The following is an 18645-nucleotide window of genomic DNA, read 5'->3' as shown; positions in this document are numbered from 1 at the left end:
ATTAAAAGCAGATGCATATTGTGAAGAAAGAAATAATAAGTTATTGAAATGCCAAAAAGTTTCAATAAATATTACAATAGTTTTTAACCCATTCAAAACTCCCCCCCCCTTGAGATATTGAATTACAACAATATTCCTTATACATACCGTGTGCATTCCATTTTGAATCTATTAAACCTCAAGCAAAAAAATGTGCGTAGAATAAATAGGAATAGACATGTTCCCTATTTTATTATCTTAGATATCCTGGAACATGACTTCAAATCAGCAATTTTTCAAACAATAATTAAAATTAAAATGATAGTATCTGTAATTGAGCAACTGTCATTTAACATCATATATATTGGTTTTATTTGTAATTTTTTTTTGAAAACATGGCGAGTCTAGAATTTTTATTTTGTTTCTATAGAATTTTTTAAATATAAATTTTAGATTGTGATTTTGGTTTTGAAAATTCTTGTAACAAAAGTATTAAGATGAGTAGTAGTTTTTATGCAATGTGTATAATTAACTCATTGCTATTCTAAAAATATATCATTTGCACTTTTTAAAATAATTCATTTATATCTTTAATTATTTTACTCACTTATTTGTTGTTGCTTTATTTTGATAAACAGCATATGTCCAATTTTTAAAGTATTAAAACATAGTAATATAATTCAAATGATAGTTGCACATTTGCATGTTATGCTTGTATGTGTGCAGATGTTTCTTTTTTCTATAACATAAGTATATATTGAACATCTTTAAATTAGTACCAAATGTATCGGATGAAATCTTTAATCAATTAAAGATTTGATTAGATGCTAAATATTAAGCATTTATGTTTTTGTCTTGAAATTTTCAGACCATGATCTGGTTATTTTTACATATATAAAATCATGATAATAATTTTTCATCATTTTTTTTTTTTTTTTTTTTTTGCAAATATAATTTTTTTTCCAAAAGCCATGCATGAAGGAACATTGTGAAATTCATTTTTTTAGTACATAAATTTAATTATTAATTTACTCTATGTTGATATTTAAATCCATTCAGCAATTTTCAGATGCTTCACAGATTGTTTTCCAATTTTAGGAAAAAACAAAGAAAGTTGAGTAAAAAAATTGAGTTCTATATTAAATTTTTTTTCCATTTGGAAGTCATGCATTTCTTCATAAAGAGTTTATTTCAAGTTTATCAAAGCTTTAATTTTGTGTTTCAATATTAAAGAGGATAAAATGTTATAGAAGATACTATTATTTTGTAGAGATTACATGCATACTCATTTTTATTGTTTCAACAAATTGAATAGTTTTCAGTTGTCTTATGTATATCAAGACTCCTCAAATATAATGAAAATCATCTATTTTTAAAATATGTAGCAACTGGGGATAAATATGAATTGACATAAATTTAATTGAAAAAGATTATAAAATCAATCATGTCATTAAAATATTTGAGCCCAAACATTTTTAATGGTTAATAAAAATTCATTTGATATTTATTTTTAAGCAATGTTGTATTTAAATTTTTTGAAAATTTTATTAAAGTGTAAACTTTTATCGAGAAAGATATTAAACTGCTTTTAATGCAATTTTTTAAAATAATAATTAGAAATTGAATGAAAGCTGAATTGTGAAATTATGTGGGGGGAAATTTACTCTATTAAACTAATTGAAATTTATATCTTTGATTACATTCATTCTTTAAAAAAATTTATTCATTCATTAAAAAATAAATTTTGTATACAAATTATTTATTCAATGAGTGGATTTTTTTTACTTCCTTTTTTGACACTTTTAACACTTTTTACTCCACATTTTCCTTAAAAAATGCTTCAATATAAAATTATGAAACATTCTTTAAGAAACAAAATTAAAGGGATGCATCTCTTATCAATATCACTATTGTTTTTAATACTGACCATGGTCTGATGATCAATGAATGATTTTATAAAGTAAATGTATTTGCTTAACTGATGAAATCATTAAATTAAATTTAGATATATAAGTTTTTAAAATAGTTTTTTTGTGATTTTAGGAAACAAGAACTCAGAGAATTGAAAATGCTTCAAAAACAAGAAACCAAACAATTCCAGGATTTAGCTTTAAAAGCCCAATTTAATAGGGAACAACAAGAAAAGAAATTTGATCAAGAAATGATGGTAATTTATGGATTCGGAAACAAAAATATTTTATTATATTTTAAGTTTTAAATTGTATTTTTAAATCAAATTTAATATTTAATATACCCTTGTAAAGAACCCTAAATACACTATCGTAGATTATAAGTATAGTGTTTTTAAACGAAGGTTTTATATTATAAATATAAAACCTTCTTATCCATCATTCATATTGTTTCTGTTCAAGCATGGTATTTATTTAACTAAAACTCAAAACGATTCCTCATGAGGACTCTATTTATCAAGTTCTGCACTTTTTTTTTTTTCCTGGCTTAGAACACAAAATAATAGTAGTGACCAAAATTCTTTCTCCCCCCCCCTCCTTTTAAATGTATTTCCAGTTTCATTATTTTTACAACTTAAAATGCATTTTTTAAAAAATAAACTTGTATAATCTTGCTATAGACATCTTATGGTATGTATACATTGAAATTCAAAGAATAATTGATGTGAAATAATATTGTAACTGTGGATATATACCTAGTGCACTAAAAGGGAGTGCATTAAATAATTTGACTGAAGTTCTGATACATAACATAGTTCTAGTATGTGTATATGTTTATTATGAGTAGATATAAGGATTTGAATCAATAAACCCTCATCAGATATAATTCTTTTTTACATGAGAATGGGAATAAATTTTTAAGAACATCTTGGGGAAAATACTGCTTTGTTTTGTATAAATTTTTGTATTGTACTTCCTTGATGAAGATTTAGGAAATTTGATTTCATAATCAATAATCAGTTTTGTTAAACACATTTAAGTAATATTTATCAACCCTTTGGAAGTGGTTTGCAGAATTCTTTTCATGCATCTTCCTCTATTTTGTAAATTTTTACAATTTTTGGTACATTCAATTAAAATAAATAAATTGTAATTAACTAACCTTATGTTTGTTATGCAAATATAAAAATCATTTTAGAGGGGAAAATATTTAAAGTTTAAGTAATATTCTTTAGCTTTTAAGAAAACATTTATTACATAATGTTTGAAGAATTCAGAACTTTCTAAAGAATGTATTAATAAAACTAAAGTTCTAGTGGTACCACTTGGTATTTTTCTGATCTGTTCCAAATACATTAATTTCATGACTATTGTATATCTATGCATGTGGGTGCAAAAAGAAAATAGAAGTGGGTAAATCCAAAAATTAATAAAGGAAATAGGTAACAGATAATATCTGCATCCCTTCAGTTAAATATAATGTGCTATTCTGAAGTTATCATTTGATTTAAAAAAAAGGCTTACGCTTGATCAATGGTATGGAATAACCATCATTTATCATTTGGTCAACAATCACTATCAACAACCTTTTTAAGAATTTATTTTATATTGATACTTCCTTGCTTTATTTTGCTATCATAAATAAATATAACATCAATGCTTTGACCTACACTATATCTTTATTATATTTGAAACTAAAATTTTATGATATTAAGATGCTGGTGAGAGACCAAATAATCTGATACTACCAAAATCTACCATTTAGAATCATGCAACAAGTTCAAAAAGCGATGGAAAAAGAAACCTTTAGGCTTTAAAAAAAATATTAGATATATATAACTAGCTATTACCTGTGGAACGGAAATTTTGGTGTGTATGTGTGAGAACTGACAGTCTGGTCAAAAGATAAAATGTTATCAAACCGTATCATTATAGTGCTGTTGAAAGCAGAGTCTGATATGATATAATCATGAAACTTGTAACTGATTAAGAAAGACCTACAGGAAAATTTTAACATTTATTTTTATACTAATATCATAATGTATACAACATTAAGCCCTTGTTCGGTCGTGGGATTTGTTGATCATCATTGTAAAAGCCAATTTTAAGGGGAATTGCAACCTCTTGAAACAAAATGGCAAGATATTTGGAATAACAGATATGGGGAGAATTAAAACACTGTCTTCTTTAGCTGCTCCTGTAATAATGGTAGCTTTTATAATATTACAGCCAAGCTCTCTGTAAGCCTGGTGCCATTGCACAGTGCATCAAGATTTCGCATCAGCAGAGCTGGAGTGCCACATTTAAGCTCCAGCTTATGCGAAGATGCACCTGTTAAATCTGAGGAGTTGAGAAATTCGACGGGGTAGGCAGTACTATAGTCATTAACCATCACAGTTTCTATGGATGTGTATAGTTTTGTATTTCCTACAATAATGTCTACATTTTTTTTTTTTGTGTGTATTTTATTGACTTGCTCGTCCTTTGGCGGCAGCACTACCCTCTCACACAACCATTCTTCATTATTTATATTAACATCCAAATTGGAAAAAACTTGCATGATAAGTTCATCTTCTGTAGCCACTGGATAGGAAAATTCTTCTGAAAATAGAATTGTCCAATCTGCATTCGTTTCTAGACTACCCTCTCCAATATGCAGAATCTTATTTGCAAAGACACCTGATTCATGGTCGTTGTACAGTTGCATGCGCACGTTGCTTGTAAGATGGAACTTTTCAGTCCTAGACCACAGAAGCGACGCCTTGAGACACGCGTTTATTTTATCCGCCGGTATGGGCCTCTCAATAACTGTGAGTGTCTGCCTAAAATCGCCTGCGAGCAAAATAACTGCGCCGCCCATCATCGTTTGGTTGCCGCGGATGACCTGCAGGTTTTGATTTAACGCCTCTAATGCATGCTTGTGTGACATTGTGCACTCGTCCCATACTATTAACTTGCTCTGCTGCTAAAGAACACCCCGGCCGCAGTTTTTGGTGATGTTGCATGTTGGGGTATCTTCGTTTGCAAGATTAAGCGGCAATTTGAAACCGGATTGTGCAGTCCGACCACTGTTAAGCAAAGTTGAAGCGCAATGCCCGAGGAAGCTACAGCCAGAGCTATATTGCGGTCCTTGCAGAGTTGGGCTAGCAGAGATTCAGCACATATGTCTTACCCGTCCCCCTGGTGCGTCAAGAAAGAATAATCCCTCCTCCCCACTATTACTGGGTGCAGAATCGTTTTGTAGGCTTGACGCTACTTGGGAAGTAATCGTAGTGTCATTTCATTAAACTGCACTTCTAAGACCGCGGTGTCGTGGTTTGGCTGCTTCACAATTTCGCTTAATAATTCCCCTCTTCGCTGCGGTGTGGGTAGGCCGAAATCCGAGAAACATTTTCCAGATATGGAAATCATTTTATCCTCAATCAATACCAAAGCTTCGTTAATGAGTAGGTCATTTGAGTGCCATCCAGCCTATGCACGATATCTTCTTATAAAGCGTCTTTGTATGTATCCCACAGCTGGAGGGAGTTTGACAGTCCGCAAGTGCTCACTAAAATTACAAACAGGTCTTCAAGTTACTTTCATAGCCCGAGCTTTATTACTCCTCTTCGAAAGATTAGATTTGCGTTTTTTGGGAATTTCGAAAAAGTATGAAATAACAAATTAAAAAAATTAAAACTAACCTAAGAAAACGATGTACTTAAAACTATAAATAAATTTATTAAAAATATATAATAAAACAAAATAGAAAATCAAGTCCGTATTTCTTTAAAATCAAGTCGTCTATTTTATTTATCGATCGAGTTTGAGATAGCTATAACAGTATAATACACATAATTTTAAAACTTTTAATTAAAAGGAAAATATAATTGTCAACAATCAGAATACACTACGCATGCGTGAATTTTCAATGCCAGCTGGCGTTACGCAAATGTGTGAATTTTTCATGTCAGTCAGGGTAACACAATGCAGATTAGAAATTTTTTATTTCCTTTATTCTGTTTTATTTTAATTTAAAAGTACTTCAGAATGAATCCGAAAGATCGATTAATTAACAATTTTTAATTTTAAATGCATCAAACACTAAGAAAATGAACAAAATCATTTGAAATAATCGATCGAAAATAAGTTAAGCGTGGGAAAGAAAAACAACTGAAGCCCTATTCATTTGGCGATAGGAAAATGAAGACTTTTGGCCGGAAAGTTAGTTTTTAATTAGTAAAAAGTTAACCACTTAATTAACCGGAACAAACAGTAGCCTATATCCTATTCCAGACTAATGTGCTAAATTTCATCCAATTCCGTTCAGCCGTTCTGGCGTGATTGACTAACAAACATCTAGCCATCCATCCAAACTTTCACATTTATAATAGTATTATAGATTCGGAACAGTTTCTAAAAGAAATGAATATTTCAAAGACTTAATTGGATTAATTTGGAGAACCGTTTTCTAAAGTTCATACAGTTATTCAATAAAATTTGAATAATTTAAAAATACGTATTATTAGGGCTTTTTTTAAAAAATTTTTTTTCATGAATGATGAACTTAGTGAACTGTGTAAAAATTTGTAATTATTATTATTGTAGTAAATTTTTTTTCTATTGGATAAATATCAGAAAAATGTACTTTGATGCATATTTCTGTGTCTAAAGTTTTTTTTTTTACTATTTTAACTAATGGCACATTTTAAAAAAGTAATAAAATGGTCAGATTTTAAGCTGTATGGATGAATTCACTTTGAATAATTATTAAATAGTTCTAGAATCATATTTCTTTTTAAAATTGAATGTATTTTTTTATTTTGTTTTATATAGTTTTTTTCCCCTCTGTATTGATTGATTGATTTTTTTCTTAGATTCTTGTGAGAAATTATGACAATGATTTAGAAGCTTTGAATAGGCAACAAAAGCAACTAGTGGAGAAGGCTGAACAGCAGCAAGAATTGGATCTTAAATTTGCATCAAAGAAAATAAGAGCTGATCAAGTAAGTTTAGTGCAATTGTTTTGCTTCAGTATTCCTCAAATTGCTCATTGTTAAAATTATTCTTGAAAAAAAATCATTGAATGTTGCTTTAAAATTATTTTTGAAATTAATAATTGATGATTTTTCTGTTTTGCCTCTTTTTATTTAAGGAACGAGAAATGAAAGCATTTCGAGAGTCACTAAAAAATGAATTTAAATTTTTGAAACAAGAAATAGATACTTTGCCTAAGGAAAAGCGGAAAGATATGATGCGAGTTCGAAAGGAACAAATGGAATTAGATCATATAGAAAGGGTAATTATGTTGTATACATATTGTTCCCTATTTTTTTATATTCTTCTATACATTTTGATTTGTATCTAACATAATTTCTGCTTTATTAGGAACGGCAGTTTATTGAAAGGCTGAATGAAAATCATGATCTGCAGATGAAAAGGTTAGCAGATACTCATAAAGAAAAGATAGCTCTCCTTGAAAGGCAGTTTTTGCAACAGAAACAACAGCTATTGCGAGGTATAACAGTTACTTCTTTTTTTTTAACTTTGGAAATAATAAATGAGAATGTGTTTCTAATTCACAAAATGACAAACTTTAAAAAATAAATTTTTCTCTACAATTAAAGCTTTAATGATGCAACTAATAATCCTTTCATCTAATTAAAATTGTATTATCTGTATTAAAAATGTACATATTGTTTCTTCTTTTGTAGTAGCCATTACAGTAATTGACTCTCCTTTTTTAAAAATTAAGAAACTTCCCCAGAGTTGAAATACAAAGATATAAAATAATTCAAGAAAATTAATTTGATACATATTTCTCTATATATCATCTCTACGCTGATATTTAAGACAGTATCATTAACAGTACAAAATATATAATTTTCAAAAAATAATTTATAAATTAAATTTTATTTCTCTGCGTCATTTTACAAAGTTGCTTACCTTTTTAGTTTCTTTACTACTTTTAAAATAACTGCTAAATGTAGGTTTTCTTTTGGAAAATGAGAGTAATTAAAGATTCTAAAATAACTTCATTTATGTTTTTATTTGTTAACATTTTCATGTAAATTGTAATCAATAAAGTATTTTGATGTAGACAATAATTTTTTTTTGTAAGCCTTTAAATATTGGATTAGAATTGGAATAGTGCATATAAACAAGTATTGGGGATAAGGAACTTTTTTTTTCTGTATGAAAAGAATTTTAATAAATTCTTTAGCTATTCAATAGTTTGAACTTAAAATGTGTATCAATAAGGTTTCAAGAGAGATTTTCTTATTCAAGGAATTTACATTTTAACATTCAATGGAAATAAACAATATTTCTGTAATGTTAATTATATTGATTGCTCCAAAACAAAATCGAGAATCATGTCTACATTTAAAAATTTGGAAATTCTAGTTATGAGTAAGTTTTAAAAAAATGAATTTCTAGCTGTATATAGATTTCAGTCACTCTTGATTTCAAATAATGGATTAATATATAAAATTTCAATTTTGGATTACATTTATGAATTACAGAATTTGATAGACAGTATAATTGTTTGTATTAAGTATTGGAATCATAAGATCATTTATTTAAATTATATATTTATGTAATTCAATGATGATTTTAATTGAAATGAAGTTTGAAAATTAAACATAAAGAAATATACTGTCTTTCCTTCTGTTAGCTGTCAACTGAAATTACATTATATTTTTCACTTTAGCAAAACATTGTTCCTTTTTAGAAATGCCATGCTCTTACAACTATTTAAAAATATCTTATAAAGGAATTCCAAGTAGATAAAATCTAAATTTTCCCCTTATTATAATGAAAGTGCCAATGTTAAATTCTCTCTTGCATTTTAATTTAAATAATTAAGGATATAAAAATAATAGAAATAAAACTTACTGAATTTCATAGTTTTATTTATAGAATATATTTAATTTTAAGTCATTAGTTGTTTATTTCCATTATAAAAGTCAATATGAAAACTGTCTTCAATATTTTAATTTATCACTTTACTGTTTTGATTTTCATAGGAACTTGATTTAGCCAAATGAGATTTAGATATATTAAATTAATGAAATGTTTTGCATTCTGATGGGAAAAATTCCGATTATTTTTCAAATTTTACACTTTAATTGAAATTGACAATTACATTTGCAGATATTAAGTTTTATAAGGAACAAAATTCAGCATTGAAAAGTACAAGAGAAATGCACTTATTTATTTTTAATAGTAATACTTTCATTGTCATTTTTATTTTAATTATAATCAACGGTCTTCATAACATTTTTTCCTTTAAAAAGGCATTAGAATATGTCAAATAATTGATAAGACTGCTGCTAAATCTTTTATCCTACAGGAGTGTCACCAGTGTAATTGGTCATGTATTGATTTGCCTTGACTGCCTGCTAATATGCTATTAAAAGTTCTGCATATTTATCAGAATTATTCCAATGATATGGGTGTTCATTGCAGAAGAAAAAAAAAAAATTCATGTTGAGTTATTAATTCTCTGACTGCACAGTTTTTTTAAAATCACTATTAAGTGCATTGTTTCAAATAAGTTATTATATTCTTCAAACAAAGTGAACTGATACTATATGTTGTGAACTGTACTATAGTTGTTCTTTTTCCATGAGATTCCCGAATTGCAGCCCATGAGCAGACATAAGATTTCTGTTACTGTGCTAAAGAATAGAATACATTTCTCTGGCAGGAATTTTTCTTACAGAGTCTTTTTAATTTACAAAAAGTGAATTGAGAAAAAGAGCATTCTCTTATTTGTTAATAACTGGACCCTTTGAGGTCCAGCTAGTTCAACTGAAATATTGGTTATATTTTATTTTAATTAAATCCTGTGGATATAACTTCATGGTCATGATTCCGTCAAATTATCAAACATCAAACAAATATTTTAATTGTTCTACATGTGCTCTGTATATTGAGTTCACGAGACTTTAAGAAGAGACTAGTACTATAATATCACTGCTTTATTAAAAGCATAATTGTTCGCATTATTCATCTTCTGAATTTCATGGCATTGTAACTTCAGTTTATTATTGATCTCGTAACCTATTCAAACATATAGAATCTATCTTCTTTAGCTTTCAGTATTGGAAGAAAATCATGCTATTCATTATTTGATGAAACAATGAAAACAGTTTGACTTTCAGAGGAACAATATTTTATAGGAAATTATTCACATATATAATGTCAAAATTTAGAAAAATTCACACAATATCAAATTAGTTTTAAAAAAGTCAATTTGTTAATATGATTTAAAAGTAATTTTTAGGCAGTAATATTTTGCAGTAATATAATAATAGTAATATAATTTTAAGCAGTAATATAATTGTGTAAAAATGCCAAAATTAAGGTAATTTTTAATTAAAATTTAAAAATTATCACTCCAAGGTACATATTTCCTCACCCTTCGAAGTATATATGTGCTAAGTTTGGTTGCTTTAACAATCTGAGCCATAGAGTGCTAACACACACACATAAATTTTCATCTTTATTATTAGTACAAATTATGTGAATGCATGTTTTCTTTAACAAACATATTGAAACAATAAAAAATTAAATTTAAATTTTTTAAAAATAGAAAACTAACAATAATGAAGATTCATATACTGTGTATTATTTTGCATCTGTAATTGTATGTACACAGTGTTTATCACTTGATAGTGCCTTTAATGCCTAGTTTATAATTCATTTTCTATTATGTACACAAATGAATTTTTTACTCTGATCTTACATATAATTTCTTTTTTATTATCAAAATTACTAGCTCGAGAAGCAGCTATTTGGGAATTAGAAGAGAGACATTTACATGAGAAGCATCAGCTAGCGAAGCGGCAGCTGAAAGATTTATTCTTTCTTCAAAGGCATCAGATGTTAGTAAGGCATGAAAAAGTACGTTTGTATCTCTACAATTATTTAATAAGATTTTTTTTAAAGAATCCTAAGAGCATTTTGTCATTAAAATGTGTGCATTTGTTGCTTGAAGGAACTGGAGCAAATAAGAAGAATGAATGATGCGAAGGAAGAAGAAGTGCTGAAGCAACAGGCAATCGAGAAACGTCAGTGGCCAAAAAGAATGCGATCTGAAATGAAAACAAGAGAGCTTATGTTTCGTGAAAGTTTACGTATCAGTTATGCAAATTTGTCTGAATCCCATGAAGATGAAAGAGAGAAAATTCGCAAGGTTTACAGTGATTTATATTCTTCCATCTTTTTGTGCATTTGAATTATTTTTCTTTCAAATATTTATTGTATTTATTTTAAAACGAAATAACTGATAATTAGTTTGCTGATATGCAATTTAAATTTTTTCATACAGAATTTAAAATTTCATTTCCATACTCTTTATTACTTTTCAGTTAAAGTATTTGTTATATCCTACACATTTATTTCAAATATATATATTTAAAAATTGCCAAATTCATATGGTATATGTGTTTTATTAAATATTAGCATTATATATCAGCAATTTATTTTATTAATATTTAAATCCTGTTTTCTATATCTGAAATAAAGTCACGAGTAGGGATTGCAGTATCGGACCAAAATTTCATACCAGTATACCGGGATACCAGTTTTAATACCGGTATTAGAAATTTTTAAAAAAGAAAGAAAACAGGTGTTTTTTTTTTGTTTTATTCGCCAGTTTTATTAGAGAGTGTAAATATCACAAAAAATTATTTGTAATCTATAAATTATAACAGTATATAAAGAATCACAAAAAAGTAAATGAACATCTTATTTATTTAAATCACAAAAAAGAGTAAATATCACTATTCAGTCTGTGGTACTATTACAAATTTTTGAAAAGTGATCTTAAAAAACATAATGCATCAATTGTACTGTCATTAAGCCTGAAAAGTAATTTTGTTTAAAAATTACCAGCTGTCGAAAATGCTCTTTCAGCATCTACGCTAGTTGGTGGTACTGTTAGCAATGCGCAATATACTTTTTCCAAGTATTTACCTCTAAATCCCTCATCTTCAAATAAATCGATTTCTTGTTGGATGGTTTTGGATTTAGCTGATATCTGTATTGTATTTTGGTTCATTGAAATTTTTTTATTTATCACTAATTCTAATTTTTGTTCAAGAGACAATTCCTTTTCATTATCGACATTAGTATCGTCATAATCTTTGATAACTGAACCGAATTCCTCTGAATGTAGATAGGTTTGTGGGTAAAAAATTTAAGAAAATTTACTATAAACTTAATCAGATTTGAATTGGTTATTTTCTTTTCTTCTTTTTCATTTTTAAAATCATTATAATTATGTAAATACCATAAGACATTTTCTATTTTGGTTGCCTTTTTTCTGTGCGATTTTTCAATGTAATATATAATTCTTTAGATAGTGATGTGTGCTGTTATTTCAGTGATTGCAACATGAAATTTATTGTTGCATTAGCTGTTAATAAATTAGAATATCTCCCATATAATGCCTCAATAGTCAGTTCCATTGGAAGTAGAGCTGATACAGTTCTGGATATTAAGTCAAATTCACTATCTGAAAAATTAATTTACAGGTTTAAGTTGATTATTGCTTTTTGTATTGGATTTCTCAGTTTCAAAAATCGTTCCATCATTAGGAGTAAACTGTTACATGTTTTAGAATCTAATATTAACATATATTTTATTTTATTTTCAGTTAGTATATATTTTAGTAATATGTCATTTTTTATGGGGGAAAGTTTAAATATTTTAACAATTTTTTGAACTTTATAAATTATAGGAAGCAATTCTTGATGGGTTAATATTTCATCCTCATTAGCAATATCTTCTTCAACAATTACATTGTCATTATCTTCATTGTCAATATCACTCACACTCTTACTCTCTTCAAGATTGGAATCCGAAGTTTCTATATCCACAGTATTTGGATTGTTCTGTTCTTTATTTTTTTTGGTATAATACATCTGTTACCCCTAATTGAATTCCATGAGCATAGCACAATTGCTGATTTGCACCAATCAACTTTCCAACTTTTTTCTTAACTGTTGCTCCATCAGTCGTTATGGATACAATATCTTCTTTCAGGGATAATCCATGTTTCGCTAATTTATATTTAAGCAAGTAATTATGCCATTAATTAGCTAATTAATTTTGCCCGTTTGGGAGACATAAAAACAGTTCAGGGATCGCCATAATTTTAAAAATTTCTAGTAACTACCGGAAAAACGGTATTTAAACTTGTGAATACCTGTATTACTAAATTGTACAAATGGTTCAAAATACCGGTATTTGGTATCCTGGTATACCGGTATTGCAATCCCTAGTCACGAGTTAAAATATAAATGAATATATGTATTGATTTATTGCATTTAGGTATATGAGATGTTTATAAATTTTTATTGGAATAAATTTGGTATAGTTATTTATGCTTCAATTTTTGAATTATATTTATTTTATTTAGTTCCAAGAAGGAGAAAAACGACGATACAAGGCTGAACAGCAACGACAAGAACTAAAACATAAAAAGCAACTTGAGGAATTAAGGGCACATGCTGAATCAACAGTGAAAGAACTTGAACAAATGCAAGTAAGTATGCTTTTTCCCTTTATTCTTTTTCTTTATCATTAATTTCTCATTATATGAATGTAGTTGGGGGAGAAAATAAGGTACCTTCAACCATTTTCATATGTGCTGGCAATGGGCTACAAAATTTTAGAAAATTGTGTTTAGTGCAAAGATAAACCACTGATTACTTAATTTAACTCACTGCTGTTTTAAAGAAATGCATTTTTTATGAATAAAAATATTTTATTTCACTACAAAAATAAATATATCAAACAACATTTCATTTTTTATACAATTAATAATTTAGTTTATGCATAAAAAAAAAGATGAATGGATGATAGAGTTTTAAATATGAAAGTGTACCATCTTGTACCTTTAACAATTGTGATTTTTTTTTCTTCTTTTTTACTACTTTGGAGGGGTGATATTATTCATAGGAAACTAGGAATATTTAATCAGTGATTCTTTTTTCACATTTTGAGAAAATTAGTAATTTGAACATGCTTATTAAGTTCTCTGAGCATTACTATACATTTACTTTGAAATATTTGTGGATTCTACTACTGTATACATATATCGATATAAAATTGTTAAACTAGACATTCTTTAAAAATACATGTAATTGAAAATATATTTGCATCTTTCTAATTTGAAACTCATGAGAAGTATAAACAAAGTGTGAAATTATTGTCTTTTAATAGTATATCATTTACCTTTGGTTTGCAGTTGATTCACCAGATATATTGTCTATACTTAAGTTTGGTGTAAATCGATTTGATATAACTTTAATTTCTGTGTAATCAATTCAGATGCACCTGAATATGCAACTAACAGATAGTCATGTTTTAGATCGATTTGATCTAAAATTTTTGTGATTCCATCAAATTATCAATCTTTAAAGCCTTGTTATTTTAATTATCTTGCATATGTTGTGCTCATTGGATACAAACTTTCTAATGCCCTTCAATCCAACAACATTATAGCACTGTTAAAAATGTAAATTTGTGATTAATTTATCTTCTGAATTTCACAATGTGGTAACATGACTTTTTTTTATTCATCTTTTAATTTCATTATATAAGTATTTAACAAAATTCTGTAGTTTTCAGCAATGAAAAAAAATAATGCAATTAAACATTTGATGAAGTAATGAAAAGGATTTGAATTTCAAAGCAGCAATCAATCTGTTGGAAAATAGCCTAATTTCCAACAGATTGATTGCTGCTTTGAAATTCATATATATATATATATATATATATATATATATATATGCTGGAATTCAGGAAGATTTGCACAATTTTTAATTATGATTATTAAAAAGCCAATTTTTTTTAACTTGGAGATAATATAAAATGTTTTTTTATGCAACAATTTTGGAAGTTACTTCACGAAAACACCAAAATTCAGTTTAGTTTTTAATGAATTAAAATTGAAAGATATTGCTCTGAGGTGCACATTTCAAGATATATATTTGGTAGCTGTAGGTCTGTCCTAGATAATGCCAACACACATATACATCAGTTGAGATAAAGAAGGTCACTGTCAGTTAAAAAATATTTTAATTTTTAAAAAATGAAATGGATTCTCTTTTGAATTGGTGAATATGGATTCATTTGACATGATTTTTGAAAATGTCTGTAATATTCATATAGAAGTGTTTTTTTTTTTTTGTTGATAAAATGATAACCAAATCATCAAATGTTTTTCTCTAACTAAACTAATTGTTTATGTTAAAATATATATTAATTTAAAATAAGGGCCATACAGATTGTTATTTTTTCCCCACAATCCTGATTTCCTATTGTACTAATTGGTTATTGGTAGATATTAAAAGAATGTTAACTATTATGAACTTCATTGAAGTAATTTTCAATTTGCTTAGTTTAATTTTGTTTTTGTTAGTTGTCGCACACACACACACGTGTTTTGTTTTTATTTTTAAAGAAATGACAGTTTCTGAAATTGCTTTACTTATAATTTTTTTCCCCTACATTTAAACTGTTTAAATGTCAGTGTACTTAATTTTTTTGTCTGTTTTTTAAGAATGAAAAGAGAAAAATGCTAATGGAACATGAAACTTTAAAGTTGAAGCAGTTGGAAGAGGAACATTCTGCTGAACTTAAAGAGTGGAAGGCAAATCTTAAACCTCGAAAACAGGTACATTGATATTTATAATTTATGTAGAAATAGCAAAATTAAAAAAAAAAAAAAAAAAACCTCAGTTATTTATATTTTATTTTATGTTAATAATTTTTAAATTTTAAATTTGACGAATTCTTGTTGTGAGGTAATTTTAATGAATTTTTATGTAGCTTTGGTATTCTTATTTTTCACAATACTTCTTTTCCTGCCATTTGAATATTTTTAAGAAAATTAAATTATTTAATTCTTGTAGCCTGTTTTTAAAAAAGAAAATCTTTGTTGTCAAATATTTCCTTTATCTTTTCGCATTAATTACTGATAATTCAAGTTGATAGTACCAGGTAAATATGTGATGTATCATTATTTACCAATTCTAAATATGATCCTGATGTATTTGAGCATAATTAAAGCATTTAATTAAAATTAAGTTCAGTAAATTTTTAGAATTTTTCCTATAGTAAAATGCATATAATTCCCTGTTATACATTTCACAGAAAATTAAACCAATTGTGTCTTTTTACATATTGTCAACTTGTGTTATTTTTAATTGCTTAATTTCATACATCTAAATCCAATAAAAAATTTTCTATCGTAAAAGAAAATATATATTGTAATTTATGGTTTTTCAATGTGTTTTTTTGTAATGATTACAGAGACTTGAAGAAGAATTCATCCAACAGCGTGAAGAACAAGAACGTTTTTATGGCACTTCTGCTTACTTGCAAGATTATTTAACTCAAGGCCGTGAGTCTCCTCACACTCCAGGAACTCCTGGATCTGAAGCATCATTTCCTCGCAACTTCTGATCATTTGTTGCACTCCATCACTCATTTATTTGTACAGGGACAAAATGTATAATTATTTGTTCAGAGAAAACATTATTTACAGAAAAGCTTGTCTTTTGATATTTTAAGCTTAGAAGAACTAAAGCAAAAAAGCAATGTGGAAACATCTTATACAAATCAAGTGATAATTTTGTGTGCGTGTGCATTTGAGGATAATTGGTTAAATGTGTTGTTGAACCTTTTATTTAATTATATTATCTCTGGAAATCGGAATTTCAGATGTTATTTCTGTCATACCCACATTAGTATGTGTATTTGCTCAAATTTTTTTCTCTTTTATTTGTAGCTGGTAAATATTTCATAAACATTTTTATTTCTTGACTTTAAAGGGAAGGTGGAATTCATTCTGGAAAATATGTAATATCTATCTTGAATGTTTGATAGGATGTTTTTAGTTTCTATATTTAATGACAATAATATTACAGTTGGTATTTCATTTTAATATTATTACTTTTACTAACTTACAGTATTAATAGTTGTACATTTTGTTTACATTCTTTTTCTCCAAATCTATGAATGTGTTTTAAATTGGTAGATTTTTCATTAAGTCACTTTAATTTGAAATTTGTAAATAGAGTTCTCCCCTTTACCCAGTGCTCACTGTATATGGAAATGCTGTAACTATGTAAAATTGTAAATGATGAAAGATATCTTTGTTACTGACTACAATTGCTGCACTATTTCCTGCAACTTAGCCATAGTTTTTACAGCACCTTTTGCTAGTCATCTTTATTTTTCTGTTTGTTTTCCCCTTTACTAGTTCATTAATTTTTTAAAAAAAGAATTGCACATTTTAATTTCTATTATGTAGAGATAAGTAGAAGAGTAATTATTCATCATTTGAAATTGATAAACATTATAAATCCAGCACCATTTATTATTTCAATGTAAAATATGATAGGGTTTTTTTTTTTTTTGTTTGTTTGTTTTCTAATTATGGAATGCATTCCAATGCGGATTAATTCCGTTTTCACTGTCTGATGATGAAAAATTAAATAGCAACTTGTTTTTGCTGTAAATAATTGTAGCAATAAATTAGTTATGAACTATAAACTGTGCCAATGCTTTTAGATTCCTTGTTGTAGTTAACTTAATCTTCTTTAAATTTATATTACTGTTAAAGAATTTTTGTATATTGCAAAGACTCTGCTATCCACTTTTAAGTATTATTTCTGGAATGCAAACTTTAAAAAATAAAGGTTTTTTTTTTTTTTTTTTTTTTTTTTTCCCCTTAGAATAAAATGGATATAATCTTTACTGTAGAAACTGTATTGTGCTAAAGCTTTAAAAATATTTTTTGTCATATTTTGGCTTTTTTAAATTTTTTATTAAATATCAGAATTGATGCACTGTTGAAATGAAATTTTGTTTTTTTTTTGCATCTGTTTTATTGAGAATTATTTTTTGAAACTACTTTAAAAAGAAATGATCTTTGTTTGTGGATAGTGGAGTTTTATCATGATTTACTAAATCAATTTCATGATTATTTCTATTTTGAAATTTTTATTCTCTAAAAAAAATTTCAAATACAATCAATAATTCCAGACTAATTTTAATATTGCAATATTTTCAAAGTAATTCATTACGATTTTTTTAATTATTTTTATAGCTAATTTTAGTCATTTAAAATGGTTAGCTGAGGATATTTCAGTGCCTTCTTTTGTACTGTGCTAAAAGAAGTCTACCTTTTTATATGACTGGTATTTTGTAAAATAAAATGATAAAAGGGTATTTGATTGTGTGTACTTGTTAAAAGGCAACTTTTCCTATTGGTTTAAATTTTCTGAAATTAGTTCCATTATGACTTTATGGAAACTGTGATACATTCAAATAACATATATTTATTTATTTCCAAAATCTGTAGTCTAAATATCTACCAAATACATTATTCCAAAGTATTTATATTTATAAGGTTAGGTTTTAAATAATTTTTACTATTATTTTTAATTTGTTTACATAATACTTATTCTATTTGTGATAAGTTTAATATCTCATATTCAAATTTTTGTTATATAAATTTTAGATCCTATATGAGAGAATGTTTTGATAAAATAACAGGAAAAGAACACGTGGATTTTATATTTTAGATCCAGTGATATTAGTTTGTAGCATCTTTGTTAAAGGCGGGGAAAAAGCTTTATGCAAATTGCTATGCAATGTTATATTTTAATCTGCATATCAAACATATTTTTATATATTTAGCTTTAACATGAAGATCTATCACTACGATAATGCAAAATCTCTCTTCATGTTT

General features: G+C 27.0%; 1 protein-coding gene across 1 annotated transcript in view; it reads left to right on the top strand.

Annotated features, from left to right (window-relative positions):
• Positions 1–17566, top strand: part of LOC129984219 (serine/threonine-protein kinase 10-like) — a 36490-nt gene extending 18924 nt beyond the window's left edge. The window contains exons 14-22 of the mRNA XM_056094045.1: positions 2023–2146; positions 6746–6874; positions 7024–7167; positions 7257–7386; positions 10654–10778; positions 10873–11070; positions 13300–13425; positions 15448–15561; positions 16200–17566. Coding sequence (XP_055950020.1) covers positions 2023–2146; positions 6746–6874; positions 7024–7167; positions 7257–7386; positions 10654–10778; positions 10873–11070; positions 13300–13425; positions 15448–15561; positions 16200–16352 — 1243 coding nt within the window. The 3' untranslated portion in view covers positions 16353–17566. The remainder of the gene's footprint in view (positions 1–2022; positions 2147–6745; positions 6875–7023; positions 7168–7256; positions 7387–10653; positions 10779–10872; positions 11071–13299; positions 13426–15447; positions 15562–16199) is intronic.
• The last annotated feature ends 1079 nt before the right edge of the window (positions 17567–18645 follow it).

This window comes from Argiope bruennichi, chromosome 9 (assembly GCF_947563725.1).
Source record: "Argiope bruennichi chromosome 9, qqArgBrue1.1, whole genome shotgun sequence".
Classification (NCBI taxonomy): Eukaryota; Metazoa; Arthropoda; class Arachnida; order Araneae; family Araneidae; genus Argiope; species Argiope bruennichi.
Note: the sequence above shows the minus strand (reverse complement) of the source record. Positions and strands in the feature narration are given on the sequence as shown.